This window comes from Protobothrops mucrosquamatus, unplaced genomic scaffold, assembly GCF_001527695.2.
Source record: "Protobothrops mucrosquamatus isolate PMUCROS unplaced genomic scaffold, P.Mucros_1.0 scaffold2594, whole genome shotgun sequence".
NCBI lineage: Eukaryota > Metazoa > Chordata > Lepidosauria > Squamata > Viperidae > Protobothrops > Protobothrops mucrosquamatus.
In genome coordinates this window covers 94,619-122,059 of record NW_015388649.1, presented here as the reverse complement: position 1 = coordinate 122,059, position 27,441 = coordinate 94,619, and the positions used below count along the sequence as shown (strand labels likewise).

The 27,441-nt window shown below is 50.5% G+C and overlaps 1 protein-coding gene across 1 annotated transcript; it reads left to right on the top strand.

Moving 5' to 3' along the window:
- Window positions 1-239: 239 nt before the first annotated feature.
- Window positions 240-27,441, top strand: LOC107295981 (nuclear pore complex protein Nup214-like; the record flags this gene model as incomplete). The annotated part of the gene is made up of 27 exons (XM_029285952.1): window positions 240-401; window positions 974-1,073; window positions 1,820-1,980; window positions 2,446-2,537; window positions 3,288-3,377; window positions 3,619-3,768; window positions 4,624-4,782; window positions 5,264-5,367; window positions 6,181-6,363; window positions 6,901-6,986; window positions 7,224-7,307; window positions 7,677-7,925; window positions 9,685-9,840; window positions 9,959-10,067; window positions 11,279-11,345; window positions 11,836-11,935; window positions 14,449-14,548; window positions 15,053-15,117; window positions 16,262-16,850; window positions 16,977-17,533; window positions 19,585-19,655; window positions 20,700-20,853; window positions 22,082-22,231; window positions 25,177-25,348; window positions 25,702-25,841; window positions 26,923-26,947; window positions 27,365-27,441. Coding segments are annotated over 27 exons (4,109 nt in total), but the record flags the coding sequence as incomplete, so codon positions are not given.

The following is a 27,441-nucleotide window of genomic DNA, read 5'->3' as shown; positions in this document are numbered from 1 at the left end:
TTAAGTTAATGAAATGATTCAAATAGCTCATATTTCTTTTCTCCTGTGTAGAGGGACAGTTTAGCAAGGCAGAGGTAGAGTGAGGAAACAAGATGGTGTCCATTTGTGCAGACACGAAAGCAAAATTTAGCTGATCTGGTTAGTTTAGGAACGGCTAGCACTTCTCTGTGTTACTTACTTTTTAAGGAAGTGTTTTTGTTTGGTGTGAACCTGTGGTGTTTTGGTATGATTTTTCCCAGGCGAAGATAAAACCTTGGATCCGGCTCCGGTGCTGATGTTGTTATCCACAGACGGGGTATTATGCCCCTTTTACATGGTCAATCAAAACCCGGGGGTCCGATCTCTTCTGGTGACTCCTGAGTGTCTCTCTACAGAAGGGGAGAGAGCAACAAAAATAGCAGGTAGGCATTGAGGCCTGGCCACGAGGTTTCCTTGTGTTTGTGAGTTTGGGACTACTTAAGAGGTAACTGAGGTGGAGGCATTGAGAAGATGTTGTGGCTTTCCAAGGGGGTCTCCTTCGAAAGCACAACTCCCAAAAAACTGGCCCAAAACGTTGTAAAGTCAGGGATGGTCACTTGAATCATTTAGCGCCAGATAATGGTCATACGCTGAGAACTACCTGTATTATTATTCTTTTTAATGGTCAATCTCTCCCTTCCAGGCACCACCGCTCCTCCAGCTGCTGCTAAGAGCGACGCTCCCCCAGGCCTTCCAGCCCCGGGCCCATCCTTAGCCCCAAGCAGTGGGGCCACCCCCTTCTCTTTTGCACCCCCTCCTCTCAAAGCCCCGGGGCCAGCTTCGGAGTCTTCCCTGCCTTATCCGCTCCCATCGGAGGCCTCGACAGGGGCTCCTGGGTCAAGCACAAGCAAGACAGCAGAGTTCTCTTCTCCCGCCACCCCGAAAGCACCACAGCCCCCCATCTCCTCGTCTGGCCTCCTCCCGGTCTCCACTCCACCTTTCTCCTTCGGGTCAGTGAGCTTCAAGAACCGCTTCGACGCGCCGGTTCCTTCCGTCGCGACAAAGCCCAGCTTCGCTCCAGCAGGGTCCTCTGTCAAGGTCAACCTCAACGAAAAGTACGTTATCTCTTCTTTTTTTTTTGTTAGTCTGTATAAATTAAATTCTCTTTTATTATTTTTACAAGTAGCTCTTACCCTTAAATACAAAATCCTGGGCTATTAGTCAACTCCAGGGTTTCTTCATTCTGGACCATAGTTGGTGGACATAAAGCTGGTGCTTAGAGCTGGATCTTTGCCCTAAAATGTATTAAGCTTCCGGCTGAATCCGTCTCGAATGAACATTTTGATGTGTTCTGGAGCCTGGCTGATGTCACAGCGCTGTCATCGACTCACTGGTGCCATGTTGAGCAACCAGTGTCGGGCATGAAGAATCGGGGCCATGTGTTAAGTTCCAGCTAAGCTAATTCAAGGGGCAGAATTGCCTTATAGGGGAGATGAGAAGCATAAAAACGTAATAAATAAATGTATTAGTCATGCCTATTCACGAGAATCTAGTCAACTCACAGCACTAAATGGGCACTTGAGAGGAGTTAACAGAAAATTAGCAGTTAACAGAAGCAGAGGGGGTGGACTTGGATCAATTGTGGGAACGTAACGATTCTAGGCTGCGTCCTGTCTTGACTCCACCGCCTTTTCTCCTCCTACACCCAGGCCCTAATCTGAAGTTGTTAAGGCTCGGTTCCTGGCCCCTCTTCACCTTATACGTCAGCCAGGTTGCTCAGTGCTGAGGGACAGGTGTCCGTCTAGTCCAAAAATGCTAGGCCCGGCCTTGCCTATTTGAGTTTTGACTTTTTCCTCTTCAGGTTCGCTGCTGCCGAGACTGCTGCCCCTCCTGCCAGCACCAGCCAAGGCTCTTCGGCCTTCCTCTTTCCCCCTGCTGCAAAATCGACGCCCGTGGGACCCCTAGGCCTGGCCACGCCTCCTTCTGCCCCGATAAAGGCTTCCACCCCTGTGACTTCCGCAAGTACGGTTCGGCCTCTGCTTTCGCTTCCTTTCCTGGGGTTCTCTCTGCCCTTAGGGCGCTCGAGTGTAATAAGCTGTTGGGAGCAGGCAAGTGTTCCCACCTGCTCTGTTGTGCTCAGGTGACTTAACTAGCCACAGGTAGTGGTCAACCCTCCCAATACACTAGCCAGCAAAAGAATTTCCTTTATTGTAAGGCTACATTAAGAAGAAATCTCCCGCTATCTTTTTCACAGCCTGGGAAGTTTGTCTTTTAGACAGCCCACTCTTTATCTAATCACTCCACTAGGCCTTTAGGTTAGATGAGCGAATCCAATATGTAAATAAAACGAAGCCAATAAATCAACACCTGCCTGTAATCTCCGCCGTAAGAGAGACCACTCAGGCTTATCAGAGGGCCTAAGTCATAACTGACCACCAGCAGCAGTTGTGCCAGCGTGTCACCCTTTTTTGTGTCTCTTGTCTCCAGTGGTGCGTCCACCTCAAAGCGCTCCTGCAGCCACTGGCCTTCAGAAGACGGCCAAGATATCCCCAGCTGTGACAAAATCAAGCCCTGCACAGGTAAGGAGGAATTAGATTGCTTTTCTCTGGATTACAAATTAAGAATCCGGATTTCTACTTGATGCTGGAGAAAGGCAGTATCTGTGGCGCTGCTGAACTGGCAGCGGTCATTTGTTTTGGGCTGCTGAAGGATTATAAAATCCATTTATGGATTTACCCGCCTTTCCCAGACACGACAGCTCCGCTGCAACAGACAGTGTGCCTACAATTCTTTCAACCCATTGTGGGTTTTCTTAGAGTTGCAAAACAACCCCGGGCAGATGGATTGAAGAGTGGCAGATGGATTGAAGCCATGCACTTTGAGGCCACTTTTGGGGGACCCTATTCAAAGCCGTGCACTTCCCTTGTCAGCCCTGTGAGGTAGTCCAGGCAGGTGGGGGGGGGGAGTCCAGCAAGATGAGCTACACTAAGAGAACCTTGCAAGTCTGAAGGCACAAATCTCTTTTTCAGCCTGAGAAAGAAACTGGGGAGGGTCTGAGCGTCTTTCTCCACCCATTAGGCAGCTCCGGGCTATTCCTTCTCTTATCCGACCGTTCCCCAGGCAGCATCTCTCCCTCCCATTCCTCAAGGTCTTTCCCACATACCATTACACCCCTGGAAGATGGAACAAGTGCTGGTTGTTGTCTGTGCATGGGCTCTAAGTATATCTACACCTGTTCTGAAAGTGGGGTGTGTGTTTTAGCTCTCTTCACTCCGGTCATTCGTCCCCCCGATTCTTTGTCACGGATGCTTTTACGTTGCACCTTGTAGAGTCGGCAGCAGCCGGCCGGTGTGGGGACAGAGAAGCAGCCCTGTCAGTGGAGAGAGATGGATCCTGTCATCATCGGAATAAGAGAAGAGGTAAACCTCCGACATCTTTGCCCCTGGGGTGTCTTTCCTGCAGCTTTTGTCTCTGAGTGAGTGGTTGTAAATTGAGAACTCCCCGTAAAAGGAAGGTTTGCACAACGGAGTAGGAAAGTGCATTTTTGATTTGTTACACCAGAAAAAGTCCTACTGAGTATCTCTTGTCTACCTCCACTTCTCCTTCTCTTGAACTGAGCTTTTGTTCTCAACTGTCCGCCGGCCCCGCTTGGCTCCGCAGATCGCCCATTTCCAGAAAGAGATGGAGGAACTCAAGGCTCGAACGGCCAAGGCCTCGTTTCAGGTGGGCAGCGAAGAGGAGAAGAAGATGCTGCGTGTGGAGGCCAACGAGCTGCACACTTTCCTGCTGGAAATCAAAGAGACCACAGAGGTAACGAGGGGCCGGTGAAGTTGCCGGTAACCAAAGGCGGCAGATTTGGGGGAAACAGATCTGTCGTTTGAATTCGATCAGTCAGTCAGAACAGAGCCGGAAGGGACCTTGAAGGTCTTCTAGTCCAACCCTCTGCTCAAGCAGGAGACTCTATGCCATTTTCAGACAGACAGCTGTCCAGTCTCTTCTTTAAAACGTCCAGTGTTGGAACATTCACGGCTTCTGGAGGGAAGCCGTTCCACTGATTAATTGTCCTCACTGTCAGGAAATTTCTCCTGAGTTCCAGGTTGGCTTCTCTCCTTGATGAGTTTCCCTCCACTGTTTCTTGTCCACGGTGCTCTGGAGAACAGGGTGACCTCCTTCTTCTCTGGGACAGTTCCTCAAATATTGGAAGCCTGCTATCATGTCACACACACACCCCCCCCAGTCCTTCTTTTCTCTAAAATAGCCAAACCCAGATCCTGAAATAAATAAATAATTTAAATTAATAATTAGCAATGAAATAATAACATTAAGAGCAGGTTATTTGTTAGATTCAGGCTTTTTTTCCCCTTTCCTCTTATTTTTCCTTTATTATTTTTATTTACTCTACTTTGCCGTGGGTCTCCTGCCTTTACTACTTGTATAAATAATTCGAGGCAGAGAACATATCCAGTGCACCTTCCTACCCCACCTCTTTTCCCCACAACACCAACCCTGTGAGGCGGGTTGGGCTGAGAGAGAAGAGCTGGCCGAAAACCTCCCGGCTGGCTTTCACGGCTAAGGCGGGACTAGAACTCACCACCGCCCGGTCGCTAAATGCACGGTCATAAGTCAGGGACAACCCGTAATGAGTTCCCTCCCTGTCTCTTGCAGTCCCTTCATGGAGACATCAGCCTTCTGAAGACCAATTTGCTGGAAGGCTTTGCGGGGCTGGAGGAAGCCCGGGAGAAGGACGAGCAAGCCCACAACTCCGAGTACCTGCACCTGCTGTACAAGAAGCCTTTGGACCCCAAGAGCGAAGCCCAGCTTCAGGTAGGAGCAGAGCAGCTTCTGCTGGGAACCAAGTAAAGGAAGCTTCCGGAACGTCTGAGCAGGTGCCTTCAAGAATCTCCCCAAGAGGGTCAGGAGACCAACAGGTCCTCTTCTGCTGTTGTTGTCATCTACCGGCTGGTCTGTTGAGGGAAGCTGCCTGAGATTCAGTATCAAAAACTAGTTGCTAGCAATGACCCCCGTCTCCAGGAGCCATGGTCATTTTGCAGTGTGGGAGACACCGAGGAATGAACTGGGAAGGGGAGGAGGAGAGCAAAGGAGAGGAAGAAGGAGGGGAAAGGAGAGGAAAAAGAAGATGAGAGAGGAGAGGAAGGGACAGGAGAGGAGGAAGGAGGAGAGGAAGGGAGGGGAGAGGAGGGGAGAGAGGGAAGGAAGGGAGAGGGGAGGAGAGAGGGGAAAAAAGGAAAGGAAGGAGAGAGAAAAAGAAGAGAAGAGGATGAGTGTTGAATATTCTCCCGGGCAGGAAATTCGTCGCTTGCATCAATACGTGAAGTTTGCCGTCCAAGATGTGAACGACGTTCTGGATTTAGAGTGGGATCGGCACCTGGAACAGCAAAAGAAGCAGAAGTGAGTGATTTAGGATGGGGAATCAAAAAGAAACACACACCCCTTTTTTTTCCTGATATTTTTTACAGGCTTTTTAAGCACGAACAACGCCCTGCTTTGTCAGTTTAGCTGCTGGGTGGTTCAGATCTCAAACGCTAAGTTCACTTTACACAGGGTTTTTTTTTTAATTATTCAGATAATATAACATATTAACTAATATATTGTCACAACAGCCTTGTGACTCCTTCGGAATGAGTGGCCCTTGACGTACGGCCACCCTTGAGCTCCTAATTTCTGTTGCTAAGTGAGACAGTTTTGCCCCGTTTTACAATCTCCCTTGCCACAGTTTGGTGAATGACTGCAGTTGTTCAGTTAGTAACAATGGCTGTTAAGTGAATCTGGCCTTGCTTGTCGGAAGGTCGCACCAGGTAGTCACGTGACCCCCGGAGTGCTGCAATGGTCGTAAGTGTGAAAAGGGGCCTTCAGTCAGTTTTTTTTCCAGTGCCGTTGTAACTTCAAATGGTCACGAAACAAATGGTTGTAAATCAAGAACTACCTCAGAGGAAGCGGCCCTTTTTCTCCTGGACCTTGATGAGAGATTTCCTGATGGGTTTGGGGTTTAGATACGTGAGTTTGGGTGACCCAAACTCGGCAAAGAAAATGATCTCGTTTGATCGGATTCATGAAAGCAGCCAGGTCTCTTCCCCGGATCTCCCAGCCGCAGAGACAGTTCCAGAAAGCGAGGCGGCTATTTTAATGAGCTGCAAGCACAGCCACGTTCTCCTCTTTTCCCTCCGTGCCTTACCTTGTTCTCTCTCCGTGCTTTTCACGCAGGCGTTTAGCTGTCCCCGAGCGAGAGACTCTCTTCAACGCCCTCACTAACAACCGGGAGATCATCAACCAGCAGAGGAAGAGGCTGAAGAAATTGGTAGACGGCTTGTACGAACTCCGTCTTTACAACCAAGTGACGCAGTGGAGCCTGCCCTCTCCCAGTTCTTCTCACAGCGGCATCCAGAGGTGAGGGCTGCTTAAGGATCTCCCAGAAAAGCTTTCCTTCCCAGTCTCCTGTCTTGATCCCTTTGGAAGGAAGGGATTTTCCTGGATTTGTGTGGAAAGAAATCCAACCCTATTTGTAGCTAGGGTTCCAATATCTCAGGGGCTGCCCTAAAGAAGAGGCAGTCAAGCTATTCTCCAAAGCACCAGAAGGCAGGGCAAGAAGCAACGGATGGAAGCTCATCAAGGAGAGAAGCAACCCAGAAATTAACATGAAAGTGAGAACAATTAACCAGAGGAATGGCTCAAGAAGAGACTGGACAACCACTTGTCTGCAATGGTGTAGGGTCTCCTGCTTGAGCAGGGGGTTGGACTAGAGGACCTCTTAAGGTCCCTTGCAACTCTGTTATTCCGCAGTCCAGGTAGTCCTCGACTGACGTCCACAACTGAGCCAAAATTGCTGTTGTTAAGTGAGAATTCTATGTTTTAATTGGATTTGAGAGCGGTGTAACCCTCAACTCACTTTAATTTAATTTTATTTTTTTTCTCCTTGGGTGACAGCCTGGAGAGCGAGCTGGAGAATCTGAGCAACGCCTTGACGAAAGCCACCCTGGAATCTTCCACCGAAGCCTCGTCCCCCTCCGCCGGTAACTAGTCCCTGCTGTTCTCCTCGATCGGGTTCTTCGGAAGTAGTGTGCGCCCTTGCCTCCTTCCTAGGGCTGAGAGGAAGTGGCTGGCTCGGTGTAGTCGTACGCCGAGGACTGCGTGTCTGTGATAAATACATGGCAAACTCCGTGGCAAAGAGTTGCCCAAAATCGAAAGAGCGTTCGTGCAAAGCGAACTACAAGCCAAGAGCTATAAAATGACCTCCTTTGTTCTTCCAGCTAAATTGTCCCTCGTGAAGCAGACTCAGCTAAGGAATTTCTTGTCCAAAAGACAGATGCCCCCCGTCCACTCCATGGCACCAGGTAAATAATTGAAAATATTTTCCATTTCAGGACAAAAAGTGAGCTCCTTTTCCAAATTTGGTGAGTCCCCTTTGGCCACTGAATTCTCATCAGTGATCAGTGTAGTCCTCAAATCCCTTTAATTGTTTATTCTGACTCATGAGATTAGCACGGAGAGTCCTTGATTTACAGGGGTTCATTTAGCCAGATTCACACCCACCATGTTACTCACTCAACAACTTAAAAATGATGGCAAGAAAAGTTGTCAAAATAGGGCAAAACTCGCTTAAGAAACGTTTCAGAAATTTGGGACTTCAATTGTGGCCGTAGGTTGAGGACTACCTGTATTAATAATTCCCTCCCTCCGGGTTTTTTTTTTTTTTTTGGCAGCAACACTGTCGCAGTCGGCTTTCCTGTCTCTGAGATACGACGAAGACCTGGATGAGATTAGTTCCGCCTCTTCGGTTGCCCACTCCTTGGACAACGAGGACCCCGAAGCAGTGGATCAGGAGGAAGTGGAGGTGGTCCCGGTCCCAGCGCCTCGTCACGCCCCGGTCATCCGGACGCCTTCGGTCCAGCCTCCCCTGTTGCCGCAGCCCCCGCCTCTTGGCAAACCCCACATCACAATGGGCACCCTAAGTGAGTCGGCTGAAGAATTGAATAAATTGTACGACACCCAGGGACCCTCCCGGAGGGAGATGGGTGGTTAAGACCTGTGAGAAATGAATGAATGAGGGGGGTCCTTGGTGCTCTATGAGCTTGCCTGTTTTCTTGCGGGCGTTTCATGACCCAGCTAGGTAACGTCATCAGTGCTAGAAGGGCATGGGGTTTGAGGAGGAGGAGATGATTGTGGGGTCCGTGGTGCTCTCTGAGCTTGCTTGTTTTCTTGCAGACGTTTCATGACCCAGCTAGGTAACGTCATCAGTGCTAGTAGGAGGTGGGGTTGGCTATCAGTTTATATTCTGGTGGCTTGCCCTGCTCAGTATTGGTGGTGGTGGTCTTAGAGACTCTTTGGTTGGGCTGTTTGCCGTTGGCCTCTTCGGCAGTAAGTGTGAAAACCAGACTTAAATCCCTTTTTTCGATGCCATCATAACCTTGCTCCCTAAATGAACTCAAGGTCTGCTCACATTATCTGAAACCATCCATTCTAGCTTGCATACGAGATCCCTGGATTGTTTCCCCCAGGGGTCTTTCTCAACCTTGGCCAGTTTTTAAGAACTAAAATATTCCTTTTTAGAAAAAGGTAGAAATGGGTGCCGGCAGTCTAAGGGGTTGAGGTGCGTGACTGAACGATTAGGGGGAAATTTATTTTGTCCCATAAAGATCTTCCACGAGGCGGCTTCAATTGCTTTCTGGAATGGCAGAGAAAACTCTGCTAAGCCCTGGCAGCACTTCCTCCGGTTCATATATTGGGATAATTAGCGTAATTGGCCTCCGAGGAACGCTTACCTTCCATCTGGGAGTCTAGAATTGCAGTCATAAAACAGACTCTGCCTCTGAATCATGGCCTGGATCCAGCTGAAGAGAGGCTGTGTGGTCCTGCCTCTTAAAGGGCTTCTGAAGAGAGCAGAAATTCCTTCTAGGACAGTGTTTCTCAACCTTGACCATTTTAAGGCATGTGGACTTCAACTCCCAGAATTCCACAGCCAGCATTGCTGGCTGTGGAATTCTGGGAGTTGAAGTCCACATGCCTTAAAATGGTCAAGGTTGAGAAACACTGTTCTAGGAGATTTGTCTTTGAAATTGAAAGGGCCTCGGGAGAAGAGGTTCATAGGGTGGAAAGGGAATGAATCCCCCCCCCCATGGCTCAGAATAGACCTTACGGATAATTAAGGGAGCTGGTGAGGGGTACAGATAGTCCTCGACTTAACAACAGTTCATTTAGTGACCATTCAAAGTTACAACGGCACGGAAAAAGGGGACTTGTGACTGTTTTTCAGAGTTAACATCCTTTGCAGCATCCTCATGGTCGCGTAATTAACACGGGACTAGTACGTAGTTCGTTTGGCTTAGCCAGATATTGTAAAATCAATGTTTAAAAGATTCCCCCAATCTGAGCACAGGTCAACTCCCAGAATCCTTAGCAACAAACAAATACCGGATGGAGAATTCTGGGAGCTGAAAAACAGAACTTGCAGAGCCTTTCGGCTCCCAACTTCTCAGCAAAGATGGAGGACCAGCAGGAGGATTCTGGGAGTTGAAGTCCCCTAAGTCCAGGTACTGTGGCTTAGTCAACAAGTCACATTCAGAACAAGCTGTGGTTTGAAGTAGGGGGAAGCCACTAGGGAGAGCAAGTTTCTTCAACCTAGTTTAATAGTCTTGTGGCTGTTTCTTTCGCGTGGTTTGGACTTTGGGGATTATTGTAAGTGAAGATCTTTTCTCTCTCTTCCTCTTCCAGTGTCTGCCCCGAAACCCGTCCTCCCTGGGGCAGAGAACACCGTGTTGGCAACGAAGACTGTGAAACACAGAGCCCCCGTCCCCTCCGTCACTCTCCCAGCCCCCCAAGCTGCTGCGGAAGCTGCCTTGAGGAGACAGATGGCAAACCAGAATCCAGGTGAGCTCCAGGCATAAACTTGGCCCCCCGGTCTACAGGTAGTCCTACCTATTTTGCCCAGTTGGAGACTTACCCTTGCACTAGTAACATCTCCTGCTCCGTTATTCTTATTCCACAGTGGTGAGCACCTCCCTGACCGAATCGACTCTGAAGAACGTCCCTCAGGTGGTCAATGTCCGAGAGCTGAAAAGCAGTGGGTCTCCCCCAACAGTTTCTGCAGCCATGGGGTAGGTAGCTTCTGCTTCCCTCCTGTCTCCTTTTCTAGTAATCTTTTTTTCTTCTTCTTCCCCTCCTTGGATCAAGCTGTAGAAAAATTCTCTTTGTGCTGCTTAGCGGAGCAAAACTCTGCTGACAGCTGGACATTTTGCCTCGGAGAAGCCGGACAATTAGAGAACAATCAGAGTAATAAGACTTTTTAACTCTTCCCCACGAGGTGGGCTGCAGTTCAGCCCCCATAATCCCCACCCAGCAGATGTGGGCTAGAAAGATGATGTGGGGTTCATCCAGCACAGCTGGATTGACCCAACCGAGCAACATCCAGAGGAAAAAGGGTGCACACTTCCCAAAATTAATGAGGTAGAATAATAGGATTGAAAAGGGACCTTAGAGGCCTTCTAGTCCAGCCCCCTGCTCAAGGTAGAAGACTTATACCATCCCACTCAAGTGGCTGTCCAGTCTCTTCTTGACAACCTCCAGGTTCTTGACAACTTCTGGAGGGAAGCCGTTCCACTGATTAATTGTTCTCACTGTCAGGAAATGTCTCCTTAGTTCTAGATTGGGTCTCCCTCTAACAAGCTTCCATTCAGTGCTTTTGTATTCTACACTGGAAGCAGAAAAAAAAATCTGTCAAATGCTGCTGCTTTGGTTTCGGAGTTGGGGAAAGAGCTGGAAGGAAGATGCTCAGCTCTCTCCAGAATTATCCCTGTCCTTTTGTAGCTAGTAAATCAGGGCCTGCAGCAAGTTTGTACAACGTGTATCTGCTAAGCTGCTGCCTGCGAGAGACTATAAATCTTCCTCTTTGTACTCCCACTGCAGGGTGAATCCATTAGTCTTTTGTTTTATGCTGACCCTGAAAATTTTGGCAGGAGTTGCAAATAATGAGCCAGTGAAATTTTATATATTTTTTCCCCCAATTTCTCTGCTGAGAATCTGGCCTGAAGCCACTTCACTGCTCTTAGCTGTACGGTAGCTGCATCAGCCGATTCCTGGCCAAAAGGCTGCAATTCTCATTGTAAATATCGGATTTTCAGTGGGGAAACCTAAATTCTAGTCCCTGCTTGGCCATGGTCTTCCTCCCATGATTTTGTGCCAGCTGCTTAGTCCCAGCCCAGCCTACCTTACTGGACTGTTGTTATGGAAATATAAACTGGGCAAATCTGCCTTGGATTTTCTTTAATTTGGGTTGAGTTCTATCACCTTTTCTCCCTTCCTCTTCCAGCTCGTCAGTTCCTCAAACTGCTGCTCAAGGTGTCCATCAGGTTTTGGCAACCAATCAAGTCCACCAGGTAGGGCTGGTCTCTTGGCAGCTCAGTCCTTCTCTTCAAGGAAGAACGAATGGGTCGAAAGGAAGGGAAAGTGGGAGTAGCTCAGGTTGAACGGTGCTGATAGCGACAGCACTTAAGACTTATACACCGCTTCGCAGTGCTTTACAGCCCTCTTTAAGCGGTTTACAAAGTCAGCATAAGGGCCCCCCCCCCAACAATCTGGGTCCTCATTTTACTGACCTCTCTGAAGGATGGAAGGCTGAGTCAACCTTGAACTGGTCAGGGTCGAACTCCTGGCAGTCGGCAGAATTAGCCTGCAATACTGCATTCTAACCACTGCGCCACCCCTGATAAGGAAAGGAGGGAGGGGAAAGAAAAAAAGAAAGAAAAAGGGAAGATAGACAGACATTTTCCTGAGGCTTCCCTCAATGGAAGTTTCTCATCTCCTGCTTTCTGGACAGATGGGCGCCCTGCCTGTTTTCTAACCAACCCCTTTTGCTTAACATTTTAGGGGCCCCCGTCAAGCACCCTGAAGGCGTTGACGCCACCCAGCTCAGCAGGGGCGACCGTAGCGTCCACCAGCCAGACCCCAGTCGGGAAAAAGAATTCAGGTGAGTTCAGATCAACTGGAAGAGGCTCAAAGCACCAAAAGTGGAAGCAAAACCTCTGCCTTCAGCCTCTTTCCTGGTGCCTTACAGGATGCAGAAAAACAGAGCTGGAAGGGACCTTGAAGGTCTTCTAGTCTAACCCCCACTGAGGTCGTTTTCTTGCCAAAAGTTATTTATTTTTTTTGTTTTTAAATAAATTAAAAAAAGACCTCCACTGGGCTTTTCCGCTTAGCAACGGAAACATTGGGCTCAAATTGTTGCAAGTCGTAAATCGAGGACTACCTGTAAGAAGATTCATTCTTTGCAGCGCCTTGCCAAGCCCTCTCCTTCCACTTTCCACCTTTGGCCCATTCCAAGGGCCTTTCTTTCTCATTTCCCCACCCTCAGCAGACAGGCGTATTTTTCTCCCGAGGCTCCAGCACAGGATCCGTCTCTGAGACTATCAGAGGAGACAGAAGGAAAGCAAATCTGACAGCATCTTTGACCTTGCTGAGTGCAGCAACATCAGGGGGAACCCCCCCCCCCAAAAAAAAAACAAGAGATGGAAAGAACAAAAGTCCCAGTGATTAAAATCCGGATTTTAAATGATATGAAGCCAGTCTGGCTTTCCCCCATTGGCTTGTCAGAAGGGGGATCGAGTGATCCCGGGACACTGCGGCCGTCATAAATACCAGCCAGTTGCTAAGCATCCCCATTTGGATCACGTAACCCTGGGGATGCTACAACAGTCGTTACGTCTCAAAAGCGGTCCCAAGTCACGATTTTCTGGGCCGTTGTGACTTCGAAGGGACGCTAAATGGATGGATTTAAGTCGAGAAGCTTCCTGTGTTTGTTTATTTCCAAGATCTGCCTGGCTGCTCGTCTTGCTGGCAACCGCAATAACATTCCAAAAGCTGAAATTCAAGACTTAGCACCTCCATCTTCCACCTAAGAATACCCCAGCAGCCACCCACGGGGTCTCTCCTCAATTAACCCCACTGCCTGGGTAAAGAACAAACCTTTACAGCCTGCCAGAAAGCTAAAAAAGTGGGGGCCGCCCAGATGTGGGGCATTATCCCACATTTTCAATTACACACCATTTGGATAGATTTAAGCCTAATCCCTTCTTAACAAATGCTGAAGCCAGGAGCTGAGTTTCCGCCAGTGCTAAAGGCACGTATGCAGCCACTGGAAGCGTAACTCAATTTTTGGTAAGAGAGTTTGAACTCCGTAGAATAAGATCTGAAGAGGAAAGACAGGGCAACCAATGAACCAACTTAGGATAGCTATCTTCTTTTTTCAAACCCGATTATCCTTTCTGTCCTTCTTCTCTTTGTAAGACCTTGGGTGGCCAACGGAGCGTTGAAAATGTCGCCGCTCAGAACAGGCCCAGAGACAGAGGTCTGCAAACGGGCAGGAATAATCACGCGCTGAAGCTGCCTTGAGCAGATCAGTCAACTTCCCTGCCGTGGGTCAGCTGAGCCGCCCGCTCTGAGCTTTGCAGCACACTCAGCAAAAGCGTGCAGGTGTGCCACAGAGAGCCACACCGAGGAAGTCGAAGCTTGGGGTCTCGGTGAGCTGAGGGACGCAGGAAGGTCGGAGAAGAAGAAAAATGGGACCGTGCAACGTTCACGAGTTGGGAGAACTGAAAGGCTTCTGCTTTCTCAGCTCTCTGTTCCCGATGTTTAGCGAGTCTCCGCTGACTGTAGAAAGTGGGGGAAACCTGTTCTTAAGGTTGATATTCCTAAATGCCTCTGGGTGGTGGTTATAAACCTTGGATGCCCTGGAATCTACCGAAAATCCTTGGTGCTCTCTGAGCTGGTTGTGTTCTTGCAGACGTTTCGTTATCCAGCTAGGTAACATCATCAGTGCTAGAGAGGAGGGGAGTGGTGGTGGAGGAGGAAGAGGACTGGGGGCTCCTTGGTGCTCTCTGAACAATGCTTTTCATGCATTCATTATCCAGCTAGGTAACATCATCAATGCTAGAGAGGAGGGGAGTGGTGGAGGAGGAGGAGGACTGGGGGGGTCCTTGGTGCTCTCTGAGCTTAATGCTTTTCATGCATTCATTATCCAGCTAGGTAACATCATCAGTGCTAGGAAGGTTTGTGTAGGGAAGGAGGAGAAGAGGAGGAAGGGGGGGGGAGAGGAAGAGGAACAGTCATCCTTCTCTACCTCATCAACTCCATCCCCTTCTATCACTGATGATGTTACCCAGTTGGGTCATGAAACGTCTGCAAGGAAACAGCCCAGCTCAGAGAGCACCAAGGACCCCAACCCTGAGCTACAAATATCGTTTTCTATTGAAATGTTTCTTTTGTATGAAATGTGCACCTTTGGTGCCACCAGGATTTCCTCTCCGGGGGGTGGAGAATCACACCTTGCAAAGCCATCAAAATTTGTTCCTCGGAAGGAAGGTGGGACACTAAATAGAAACAGCGCAGAGGTGCCTGGAAATGTCGGGCAGAGAATGCAGGATTTTTCGGTGTTTGGGTGATTCTCTAACTTGGGCAACTCTTTCTCGCTCTCTTACAATCCAGGCTCCACAAAGGCTGTTGCAGCTGTCGCCACGCCGGCAGTGACGTCCATCTCGGCCGCAGCTTCCCAATTCAGCAAGGACTTCACGTTCGCCCCATCAGGGTCAGTACTGACCATCTTTTCATCCTTTCCTCTCTTTTCAAAGCCTCGTGTGGCCTTTTAAAGGGGTGGCTTCTTATAGCGGATGTAGCACCAAGCAGTGATTCTAGAGACTCGGGTTTCAGCTTTGCCAGGCAGCTCGCCCTCAAAAGGAGAGTCCTAGCTGTACTTGGGGGACATTGCGAGCAGGATAAGAGCTAAGACACAACTTTTGAGTCTTGGCCCCTTCCAGAAGGTAGGCACCATCTCCCAGAATTCCACAGCCAGCACGGTTTCCGCAAAGCATCCTGGGAAGAGGAGTCCCCACCTCCAGAAATTGCCACCGTTGGAAAACCAGGCATTACAAGCAGTAGTCCTTGAGTTACCATCATTGATTTAGTGACCGTTCAAAGTTACAGCTATCCGGGGTCCTGGCCGGATAGAAGCAACAGATAAACCTTGCGCCGCCCACCGAGGCCATTCTTACAAACGGGGTGCCATGTTTGTTTGTTTTGTTTTCAAATTTAGGCCTGGGTTTAACTTTGCTGCGGTCCCTGTTTCGGCTGCGACGTCGGCCTCTTCTGCTTTGGCAGGTAAGGTTTTGGTATAGGTTCTCCTGCTTGAGCAGGGGGTCAGACTAGAAGACCTCCAAGGTCCCTTCCAACTCTGTTATTTGGAAGAGAAGGGGAGAAGGGTCTCCTGCTTGGGCAGGGGGTCAGACTAGAAGACCTCCAAGGTCCCTTGCAACTCTGTTATTCGGAGGAGAAGGGGAGAAGGGTCTCCTGCTTGGGCAGGGGGTCAGACTAGAAGACCTCCAAGGTCCCTTCCAACTCTGTTATTCGGAGGAGAAGGGGAGAAGGGTCTCCTGCTTGAGCAGGGGGTCAGACTAGAAGACCTCCAAGGTCCCTTCCAACTCTGTTATTCGGAGGAGAAGGGGAGAAGGGTCTCCTGCTTGGGCAGGGGGTCAGACTAGAAGACCTCCAAGGTCCCTTCCAACTCTGTTATTCGGAAGAGAAGGGGAGAAGGGTCTCCTGCTTGGGCAGGGGGTCAGACTAGAAGACCTCCAAGGTCCCTTGCAACTCTGTTATTCAGAGGAGAAGGGGAGAAGGGTCTCCTGCTTGAACGGGGTCAGACTAGAAGACCTCCAAGGTCCCTTCCAACTCTGTTATTCGGAAGAGAAGGGGAGAAGGGTCTCCTGCTTGGGCAGGGGGTCAGACTAGAAGACCTCCAAGGTCCCTTCCAACTGTATAATTTTTATTCATTCTGTTACTCTTTTGGCAGCTGCAGCCACCCCAGCAAAAGAGCTGAACCAGCCTGAAGCTTTTTCCCTTGGAGGAGGAATGAAATTTGCCCCCGCACCGGAGACCTCTTTTTCTTTTGGGGGGCCCAAACCCCCCACCCTTTCTGGCCCCTCGGCCCCTGGGAGCACCAGCTCTGGGGATCCGGGCCAGAGCAACGGACAGCGCCGCCTCTGAAGGGAAGGGAAACCTTTGTGGGGGTTTGGCCTCCCGGAGGGGGAGTTCGTCCCGCTAGGCCGGGAGGTCCGGAGGTGCCGGCCTCTCTGAAACCCGTCGAAGAGGCCTGACTCCCAACCGGTTCGGCTCCTCTTGCAGTTCCGGCGAGGCCGGTTCCCTGGGAGGGGGTCGCGGGGTCCCTGCGTCGCGCCTGGACCTCCGGTTGGCAACACTCTGCCGGCGAGCAAGCCTGCAGACCCCAGCCCCACCCCTTTGACCACAGCGGCCAGTTCGACGGCCGGTGGCATCTTTGGCAACGTCCACGTGGTCCATCCTGGCCCTCCCAGCCTCTTCGGTCTCGCAGCACCGGCGGGCGGTGGGAAGACTCCGTTTGCCTTTGGGGGTCCTCAGGCCAGCGCCCCCCAAGCGTCATCTTCCTCGTCTCCGGCCCTCCCGCCGTCCACCACGGCCCTCTCCTTTGGGAGTCTCTTGAGCTCTGCAGCCACGCCGAGTAAGGGAGAGGAAGACGTCCAAACGAGCCCTCCCGAGAAGCCGCCTCTGGCCGAGGGGGCCGCGTTGCCCACGGCACAGGATGACCCCCAGCCCTCTGTCCTGGCCCCTGAGCAGCGTCCGGCAGAAGCGGCCCCTGTAGCAGCTGCAGAGACCAAAGGAGGGCAGCCGACTGCTCCTTCGGAAGCCACACCTGGCAAAGAGCCGAGTCCCACTTCGGCGCCTGGCGAGCCCAAGACCGAGGGGCTTCTTCCTCCGGAGGGCCCTGCAGAAGAGCAGCCCCCGGCCTCCTCGCCTCCAGTGGCCGTCAGTTCCCAAGTCACGGAACCCACGGCCTCCTCTGCAAACACAGCAGCGTGCACGCAAGCGCCGGCCAGCAGCCCCTCTGCCTTTACACCAGCAGTCTCCACCTCTTCTGGCTTCGCACAGCCCTCTGGACTCCCCCCTCCTCCTCCTCTTCCTCCTCCTCCTCCTCCTCCTCCTCCCTCCTCCGGCTCGGCCTTCAGCCAGCCCACCGCTGCGGGCTTGACCAACCCTTCTGCTCCACCCGTCTTTGGTCAGGTCTCTGCGGAAGGCCTCCCGGTCTCCTCTCCCTTCGGCCAACCTCCGGCCACCTGCCCGTCTTCCTCAGCCGCCGCTACTGGGTTCAATACCTCGGTCTTCGGGACCGCAGCCACCCAGGGCTTCGGCCAGTTGGCGTTTGGACAAGCCCCTGTTTTTGGCCAATCCGGCAACACATCGAGCGGCTTTGCGTTCAACCAGACGGGCTTTGGAGCTCCTCTGACTTTTGGGCAGGCGGCGGCTTCCGCCACCCCGGCGTCCAGCAGCGGGAACGTCTTTGGGGCAGCGTCCAGCACCAGCACGGCCAGCTCCTTCTCCTTTGGACAGCCTTTAACCGCTTCTGGACTTTACGATCCAAGCAGCGCCCCTGTGTTCGGGCAGAGTTCCGGCTTTGGACAGAGCGGGGCCATCTTTGCCAGTCCAGCGTCCATGACCACCACCACCCCAACCTCTTCGGCTGGGTTCAGCTTTTGTCAAGCTTCCGGTAAGGCCAACAAGGTCAGGGATGTCTGGGGGGACTCTCGGTCATCGTTCTCCCAAAGATGCTTTCCCACAACGCAACTGGACTTCCTTGTTTTTCTTTGAGGACCTTTCGCTTCTCATCCAAGAAGCTTCTTCGGCTCTCCATGGATGATCTTTAAAAAAAACAAGAGTCCAGTCGCCTCGTGGAATAGCACCTTTGGGATCAGGCCAGGGATGGGATGGCAGGTGAAAGAAAGGCCCTCTGGATGACCCTCATCGGAGTCCCAAAGGGTGCCGGGTTCGTTTTACCTGCTGCAGGTAATCCTTGACTGAGAACAGTGATTGTTCGAAATTACAACGACGTTGAAAAAAAGGGACTTGTGGCCAGTCCTCGCAGCTACGACCATCACGGCATCCTCACAGCTCACAGAACCAAAACTCAGGTTAACCTGCAACCGGCGTGGATGAGTCAGTTGCCAGGCATTCCAGCGTTTGATCACACGACCACGGTCGCACGTGTGAAAAAATGGCCACAATCCCTTTTTTTTTCAGCGCCGTTGTAGCTTTGAATGGTCACTAAATGAACAGCTGTAAGTCAAGGACTTACCTGTATCACGCCTAAAATTGTTCAGAGTCACCCAGAAATGAAAACGGGCCAAATTCTGGAATTCAAATGTCCGTGAATTGTCGCCAGGGAATACATTTGCCTCTCCCCACGTTGTAGCAGCGGAGAGATTAACCGTCGGAGAAGATGGCTTTTGCGAATTTAGTTTTTATCCTGACCTCGCCCGACCCGTTTCCTGACTGGAATCCCAGCTTAGGCAGCTTTAAATGTTGAGCCAAAATTGTGCAATTTGAATTGCATTTGAAATTGGCTGTTCTGGGGGGGTCTGTTTTGCTTAAGAGGAGAAGGCAGCCCGGAGCACAATCGGAGTAATTCCTCTTTTGCAAGGAAATGGGAATTATACTTTCTCCAGACTCCTTGCACCCAAGGCTGGAGGACTAATCAGGTTAACCACACCAGCGGCCCATTTTCGGAACGAATCTCTGCTTAATTACTGGGACAAAAGAATATTTTAAGAAAAGAATCCTGCTCTGTAATTATAACTTGCGCAGAAGTGGGTTGGGAAGAGCTGGGAGATTCCTTTTAATCAGAATACTTCATTATCGGTCATAGGAAAGATGTAGGATTAACAGAGCCGAGTTTCTCTCGGCTGAAAAGACCTGGGATTTTTTTAGGATTTGCCTAAAAAAAAAAATGGGGGGGGGGAAGCAGTAAGGGCATGCTTTGATCCTCAGCCTTGCAAGGGCCGTGTTTTCTCCCGTTAACATGTAGTTCTCGGCTTACGGAAGCAAAAATGTCCATCGCTAAGTGAGCCAGGCCCGATTTTACGATCTTTATTGCCAGGGTTGTTAAGCGAATCAGGGCAGTTGTTAAGGGAATCAAGAGGTCATTGAGTGAAATGGGCTTCCTCTCTCCCCCCCCCCCCCACTGACTTGGCTGGTTGGGAAGGTCACCGATGACCATCACAGGACCACAGGAGGCTGCAGCCACCATAACTGCCATATAAAGGGGAGGCACAGAAAATCAGGAAGAGACCAAGTTGTGTCTCCCTTCCTCTTCCTTCTCCTCTTCCTCCTTCCCTTCCCCTTTCCTCTTTTTCCCCTTCCTCTTCTCGTCCTCCTTCCCTTCCCCTTCTTGTCCTCCTTCCCCTTCCCTTCTATGTTGAACTCAGACCTCATAATTCACAAAGTATTAATCAATCAATTGACCGTAGTCTCCTCACTGTCCACATTACGTAGAACGTGGGTTGATGTACTGGTAGCCACATATCATATCTTCGAATGTGATGATGCCAAAAAAACACCCCAAAAATTTACGATCAGACATCTAATGACCTTTGCAACGTCTCTGTGGTCACGCGATCAACATTGGCATCTCCGAATGGTCACTAAACAAATGGTTGTAAGTCAAGGATTATTCGTATGGGTAAAACCGCCAGTGTTTGGTCTTCGCAAGCTGTTTAACCTCCTGTTTTTGCGGGTTTTTGTTTCCTCTCTGATTCTTTTCAGCGTTTGGTTCCAGCAGCCCAAGTACCGTATTTGGCCAAGCCACCAACGCCAGCGGGACCCTCTTCGGCCAGGTAATTCTTCCAAACCAGCTGTCTTCCTTTCTGGGGGCAAAAACTGCACTGGGTCTGATCGAAAGAAAATACTGTAAAGTTTGCTTATAATTGAAATCAACAACCACTTCAGTATGAGCCAGCAGTGTATTGCTGCAGCCAAAAAGGCCAACGCAGTCCTAGAAATTTCACGACAACGAGAACAATTAGCCAGTGGAACAGCCTGCCTCCTGGAATTGTGGACGGAGATCTTTAGGAAGAGACTGGACAGACATTTGTCCAGAATGGTACAGGATCTCCTGCTTGAGCAGGGGGTTGGACTGGAAGACCTCCAAGGTCCCTTCCAAACTCTGTTATTCCATATTCTGTATCCAAGATCAAAATCAACCCATCAGTCTGGACTGGCAGAGAAGCACGTCTCTTTATCATCAGGTTCTTGGGGTGCAGGGGAGGTGATGGTCCTGCTCGGTGTTGGCCCCATTCTTTGGGACACTTTCTCCCCCCATTTCTTACCTGCTGTCTGGCAGATCAGAAAAAAGGACATGGGTTGTTTTTCTGAAAATTTGGACCTCCCATGGCCTGTGGCAAGGGCAGATGAAAAATGTAAAGGAGATAAAATCAATACTCTCTGTTGTTACGCTGCAAATCTGAACAATTTGGAATCGTCAGGAAAACCAGCTCTGGAGACAGTCAACAAGTTTTATATCTATTTTTGAACTATCAAGATTTCCTCCTAGGCACCCCCAGAGTTGCACAAATGCTGCTTCTCTGTTGCTGATTGTCGTTTCGACGGGCTTTCAAACATATAAATCCGCCTCCCCTTTCATTTTGTTTGAATGTCTGAATATCCTACACTCGAGATTGCAAACAGCAGGAGTTGGACAGTCGCTCGTCTGAAATGCTATAGGCTTTCCTGCTTGAGCCCCTAAGGGGTTGGACTAGAAGACCTCCAAGATCCCTTCCGGTTCTATTATTCTCTGACTTTTCATGCCAGAGTATCTAGCAAGGCTTTTTTTTTTTAATCGGACACGGTCGGTCTAAAATTCTTTGTTTGGTCTTTCACAGCCATCCTCTTCTGGCGGGGGTCCGTTTGGATCCGGCAGTGGTGGGAGAACGGGGGGCTTTTTCAGCGGCCTGGGCGGGAAACCGAGTCACGAGGCGGCCAACAAGAACCCCTTCGGTTTCACCAGCAGCAGTTTTGGCTCATCAGCCAGTCAAAGTAAGTACAACTGAGCGCTCGCCCATCCCAGCCTCCCAGTTGAATAGCAGTCTCTCTGCAAGCTGCAGATCTGCAGGGCAAACCTGCACGGCCAGTCCTCATTTAGTGACTGTTCAGAGTTACAACGGCACTGAAACAAGGGACTTATGACCGCTTTTCACACCATAGCAGCATTCCCACGGTCACCTGGTCGGAATTTGAACCCTTGGCAACGGATGGTCGTTTATGACGGTCGCAGCGTCCCCGGGTCACATGAATCCCTGCAGTTGTTAAGCTAGTCACACGGCTGTTAAGTGGAGTGCTACTTATGACCGCATCTGAGCCCACAATTTTGGTGGCTAAGCGAGACATTGGTTGAGCGAGTTTTGCCCCACTTTACGACCTTTCTTGTCACCGTCACTAAGCGAACCCCTGCAGTTGTTAAGTTCGTCACATGCTTGGTTTTTTTTTGGTTTTTTTTTTAAACCAACAAAACATAACACACATACACACACAGTGTATACTCCTCCCTTTTTTTTTAACAGCAATTTCGTAACAGTAATCTTCTATTATTTACATTTCCCCCCCTTATTCTTCTTTAGAATATTTGTCCTTGTTGTCCCGTTGTTTTTATTATACACACATTTCCCACTTTTGACCTTTCCACATTTATTTTCCTCTATTATTTCTAGTCTCCCACAAGTCATACCACTTGTTCCATATTCCTTTTCTTTTATCTCTTTTGTTAATTTGTCCATCTCTGCACAAGTCCAGGATTTTCTTTATCACTTCTTCCTCTGATGGTATATTCTCATTTTTCCAGAACTGTGCATATGCTATCCTTGCTGCCGTTGTTATATGTAGAATTAAGTACCTTATTTCTTTACTATATTTTCTGTTTGAAATACCCAGCAAAAAGATCTCTGGTTTCCAGTCTACGGGTTGGTCTATTATTTCTTCGATCCATCTTCTTATTTTAGTCCAGTATTTTTTCGCAACTGGGCACGTCACATGCTTGTTAAGCGCGTCTGTCTTCCTCCGTTAACTTGGCTTGTCAGAAGGTGATCCCGTCACCCCGGGGCGCTGCTCATCGTCATAAACACGAACCGGTTGGGTTTTGATCACGTGACCCTGGGGACGCTGCAAACAGTCACTAAATGAACGGTTGTAAGGCGAGGATTACCCGTAGTTTTACCCTGGCAAGAAAGGGAGAGAAACCTATTGTTTCACCCTCCTTTCCCCACCGCAGATACATCGACTCTTTTTGGAAACAGCGGCGCCAAAAGTTTTGGGTTTGGCACCGCTTCCTTTGGCGAGCAAAAGCAGATGGGCACCTTCAGCTCCAGTGGGGGAAGCGTCGCATCCCAGGGCTTTGGGTTCTCCAGCCCCACCAAAACAGGTATTGAATTTCTGCAGGATTCAACCTGGGCCGGTCAGAATTAAATTATTTAGGCTATTTATGATTAATTACGCACCCTCTGCTATTAGATCAGCACCACCTTCAAAATAGCCCCCTGTCTAATTTGGCGGTGGGCAGAGTTAGAGATAGCCCTCCACTTAATAACCACAGATGAGCCCCAAATTTTCTGTGGTCAAGTTGTCAAGGTGTGTTTCCCCCCCCCTCTTAACGACCATTCTTGAACCACTGCCCTTGTTAAGGTAGTTACACGGTCGTTAAGCGGATCCGACTTCCACCGTTGACCTTGCTTGTCAGAAGGCCCCAAGGGGATGACGTGACTCCGGGACGCTGCGACCGTCCTAAATACGAGTGTCCCAGTTTGGATCCCCTGACCGTGTGGGGATGCTGCCACGGTCCTAATGCGAAAAATGCTCCCTAAGTCGCTTCCTTCAGCCTGGGTAACTCCGAACAGTGTCACTAAACGAACGGTTGAAAGTCAAGGACTACGTATAATTTACGATATCCAGGACAAGCTACGGCTGCTTCAGCAAAGCCCACCAGATTCCCTTCCGTCCTCCCAGCGGCCTGCTTTTTTTTTATTTTGACCTCCCTTCTCTCTTTCTCCTCCTTTTATTTTTTATTTTTATTTTTCAGATAGTTGTGTTTGCAGCCAGGGGGGGTATCTGTTACATTGGCCTAGACTGAAATTTCACCCAGGGGTATTAAAAGCCTCCGTGGTCCAAGGAGAGCTGTGGCCTCGCCGGCTCTCGGACCGGCCTGTGGCTTGGGCAAAGGAAAATGAAAATCTGAAAGGCTCGGAGGAGATTTTGGGAGAGGACACGGATGGCAAACCTGCTGCGGCTCCTTACGTTCTCTCAGGAAAGCTTTTGCCTGACGGGAAAAGGAGAGTCGGCAGAGGTTACAATGAAAACAGAGGCGATTCTTGGTCCCGGTACTCCCCAACTTACAACAGTTCATTTAGTGACCAGTCAAAGTTACAGCGGCACTGGAAAAAGTCACTTACGGGCGTTTTTCACACTTCTTGCCCCATCCCACTCGATCTAGCAGAAGACGGTGCTGAGGAAGGGAGAAAAGGAAGGAAGGGAGGAAAGGGAAGGAAGGAAGGAAGGAAGGAAGGAAGGAGAAGGGAGGGAGCTATAGAAAAGGAAGGAAGGGGAGGGAGGGAGGGAGGGAGAAAGAAGGTGGGGGAGAAGCAAGGGAAAGAAAGGAAGGAAAAGAAAAAGGGGAGAGAAGGAAAGAAAGGAAGGAAGGAAGGAGATGGGAAGGAGAAAAGGAAGGAAGGGAGAAGGAGGGAAGGAAGGAAGGAGAAAAGGAAGGGAGAAGAGGGAGGGAAGGAAGGAAGGGAGAGAAGGAAGGAAGGAAGGAGAAAAGGAAGGGAGAAGGAAGGAAGGAGATGGGAAGGAGAAAAGGAAGGAAGGGAGAAGAGGGAGAAAAGGAAGGAAGGGAGAGAAGGAAGGAAGGAAGGAGATGGGAAGGAAGGGAGAAGGAAGGAAGGGAGAGAAGGAAGGAAGGAAGGAGATGGGAAGGAAAAAAGGAAGGAAGGAAAGAGAAAAGGAAGGGAGGGAGGAGAAGGGAGGGAGCTATAGAAAAGGAGGGAAGGGGAGGGAGGAAAGGAAGGAGATAATATGCTATAGGAAGAGAAGGAGAGGAAAGGGTGGGAGGGAGAAAGAAGGTGGGGGAGAGAAGCAAGGGAAAGAGAGAGGAAGGAAAAGAAAAAGGGGAGATGAAGGAAGGAAGGAAGGCAAATAAGAGAGAGGAAACGAGGAAGGGAAGAGGATCAAGGAAGAAACCCGCAGGGCCAACCCTCCCTCTTCTGGGCCCTGGAGAAACAAAGCCAGGCTCAGCAAGACTCCCCCCACAATCCCCCCCCCCTCCCAGCCTGACGGTCATCCTTCGCTGCTCCTTTCCGAAGAAGAGACTGGGCGGTCTCTGAGCAGAAGCCGCTGGCCTCAAGGGACCGGCCCATCTGCACGGCAGGCTGAAAGGAAAAATGAGGGTTTCCCGGGCAGGGCCGATGCTCCAGACTCACAAAAAGAGGCCGGGCTTCCAGAGGGTGGCATTTTGGGGGGGGGGGCCAGCCGGCCCCAGAGGAAGCCCCACTTGGCTACCGGTTGTTTCCCCCCTCAATTAGCAGGTCAGGCGGAGATCTCTGAGAGGCTTCCTCCTCCAGCCTCGCCGACATGGTTGCGTTTTCCCAGCGCGATCAGAATTGCTACCTTAGCAACTGCTCTCGCAGGCGGCGGCGGTGTTTTTGCTTTTCCCCCCCCCCTTCTCTTCGCTCCTTCGGGCTGCAAGCTGCAGGCCGCAGCGGCTTCTGCAGCCGCCCTGCCTCTCTCCTCGCATGCGGGCTCCCCCCTTCCTGCCCTCTTCCTCCTCCAGCCCATGTCCAAAGGCTTTCTGCTTCAGACCATGCCTGTTGAATGCCGGCCTCCCTTCGGCAGTAAGTGCGTGGCGGCGCAGGGTGTTTTGTGCCTGGGGCTCGGATGCCGGGGTTGGGGGTTTGTGCTGATGTGGGAAAAAGGGGGGAAGGCTTGCTTCTTGAGCCTCTGGAGTGCAGGGTGGGTACTGCAGGACCCTTCCCCTGGCCTGTCCCCCAGACCCAGCTCAGGCTTGTCTCTCTTGTCCCCGGGGTGCTAAGATTTCCCACGCTCCGGCCGAGAATTAAAAATGTATGTTGAGAGGAAGGCAGGCCTTTTGCTGCAGACCCAGCTGGTCCTCAACGGCTGAAATCCTGCGGGCAGCCCAGGTTTAGGGAATCGCCCTTCAATTTGGGGGTCAAAATGCTTTACCGGGAAGTTGGGGGCTGCTCGTGGTAGGAGCATGCTCCGGGCTGAGCTTCAGTGGAGTTGTTTGGGGTTGATGTTGATGGGGGGGTGGTGTTGATTGATGTGTATCTCTCTTTTTTTTGCCTCTGTTTTGCTCAGGTGGCTTCGGAGCTGCTCCAGTGTTCGGCAGCCCTCCCACTTTTGGGGGTTCCCCCGGGTTCGGAGGGGTGCCAGCATTCGGTTCAGCCCCAGCCTTTTCAAGTCCTCTGGGCTCGGCGGGAGGCAAAGTGTTCGGTGAAGGGACCGCGGCGGCCAACACGGGCGGATTCGGGTAAGCTGGCAAAAAGGCACTCCTGTGTTTCTAGACCTCATGATGTCCCTTCCATCCTTGCATGCATGCATCACTTCCCGTCATCCAGCTCCCTGCCTTGTTTTTCGGGAGGGAGGGAAAGAGGAAAGGAAGGAAGTAGAGAGGGGAGGGGAAAGAAGGAAGAATAGAAAGAAAAGAGGGAAGGAAATAGGGAGGGGAAGGGATGAATATCTAATCCTGATCCCTGTGGCATTCCTCTCTTCTTTTGGTCTACCGTGTTGGGCTACCAAGAAGGGGCTATGCACCAGCCCAGCCATGTCCTCTTTGTAGCCTCCTAACCCCACTCTTCTCTCTCTCCCTCCCTCCCCACTCAGCTTCGGCAGCACGGCCAGCACCGTCTCCTTCGGCACACTGGCGAGTCAGAACACCCCCACCTTCGGCTCCCTCTCTCAGCAGCCTACAGGTTTTGGCACACAGGGCAGCGGCTTCACTGGCTTTGGGTCCAGCGGAGGAGGTAGGAGAGGGAGGCTGGGAAGGGAAGGGACATGGTCCGTGGTCTTCTCTGGGAGAGTTAGTTGGCCAGGGAAGGGGGAAAAGGGGAGGGAGGGAAGGGAAGGGAAGGGAAGGGAAGGGAAGGGAAGGAAGGAAGGAAGGAAGGAAGGAAGGAAGGAAGGAAGGAAGGAAGGAAGGAAGGATGGAGAAAAAGGGGTTAAGAAGATGAGAAAGGGGGAGGGAAGGGAGGACAGAAAGGATGGAGGAAGGAAGGAGAAAAAGGGATGAAAGAAGATGAGAAAGGGGGAGGGAAGGGAGGAAAGAAAGGACGGAGGAAGGAAGGAAGGAAGGAGAAAAAGGGATGAAAGAAGATGAGGAAGGGAGGAAAGAAAGGAAGGAAGGAAGGAGAAAAAGGGATGAAAGAAGATGAGAAAGGGAGAGGGAAGGGAGGACAGAAAGGATGGAGGAAGGAAGGAAGGAGAAAAAGGGATGAAAGAAGATGAGAAAGGGAGAGGGAAGGGAGGACAGAAAGGACGAAGGAAGGAAGGAAGGAGAAAAAGGGATGAAAGAAGATGAGAAAGCGAGAGGGAAGGGAGGACAGAAAGGAGGGAGGAAGGAAGGAAGAAAAATGAGAAAGGGAAAAAGAAGAAAAGAAGTAAAGAATTTGAAAGAGGAGATATTAAATTAATGTTAAGGAGCTGACCGAGAAACCAGAAGTCGGTGAATTCTAGTGCCGCTTAGACGTGAAAACCGTCTGGGTGACTTTGGGCAAAACACCAGGAGGCGGTGAGTTCTAGTCCAGCCTTAGGAAGCATGGGGTGCTTCTCTTTCAGCCCAACCCACCTCACAGGGTTGTGGGGGGGGAAATAAGAGGGGGAAGGAGCATTAGGTCGGTTCACCGCCTCGACTTTCTTCTAAGATAATAAAAGTGGGATCAGATCAAATAATTTTTAGGGTTTCTTACGTGGAAAGAAAAGCGTTTTGAATCCTGCTTTGAAACCCTTTGTCTTTTTTTCTTTTTGTCAATGTTTGCAATTCCTTCTTTGTAACTAGTAATCCTTTCTTTTCTTTTTCTCCCTCTTTTTCTTTTTTTCCTCCCGTAGGATTTGTCTTCGGATCATCGAATGCGTAAGTCCAGATCTCTGCCTTATGCGCTTTCTAGCCGCTGCGTTCCATACGCGAAAGCCTTCTTCTGGGGCTAAAAGATATTAAAAACGCTAATCCCGGTTGAATTTTTTTTAATCAGCTGGAGGAGAGGCCGGCTTTGTTGGGCCTCTTATGTCTCCTTGTAAGAGCATTAATGGAAAAGCCGAGGATCTGGCGGGTGATTCTCCGCCTGGAGGGGATCCAGCCGCGGAAATCCGCTGTTCTCTCCCCATCCCCGGCTGCTTGTCTATCAATCGAGACGGTAGTTTAGCGACCGAAACTTTCAGCTCCACTGTGGTCGTAAGTCGAGGTCCCAAACAGAGCCGGTTCAGTCTCAAATCAAACCAACTTTGATTCAATTTCTCGTAATTATTATTATTATTTTTTTCCTCCTTTTAGATCCCCCTCGGGATTCAGCGGCTGGAGAAGCTGAACAGACGACGGCTCTTTCGCTGTTCTGGGACTCTTCTTTTTTT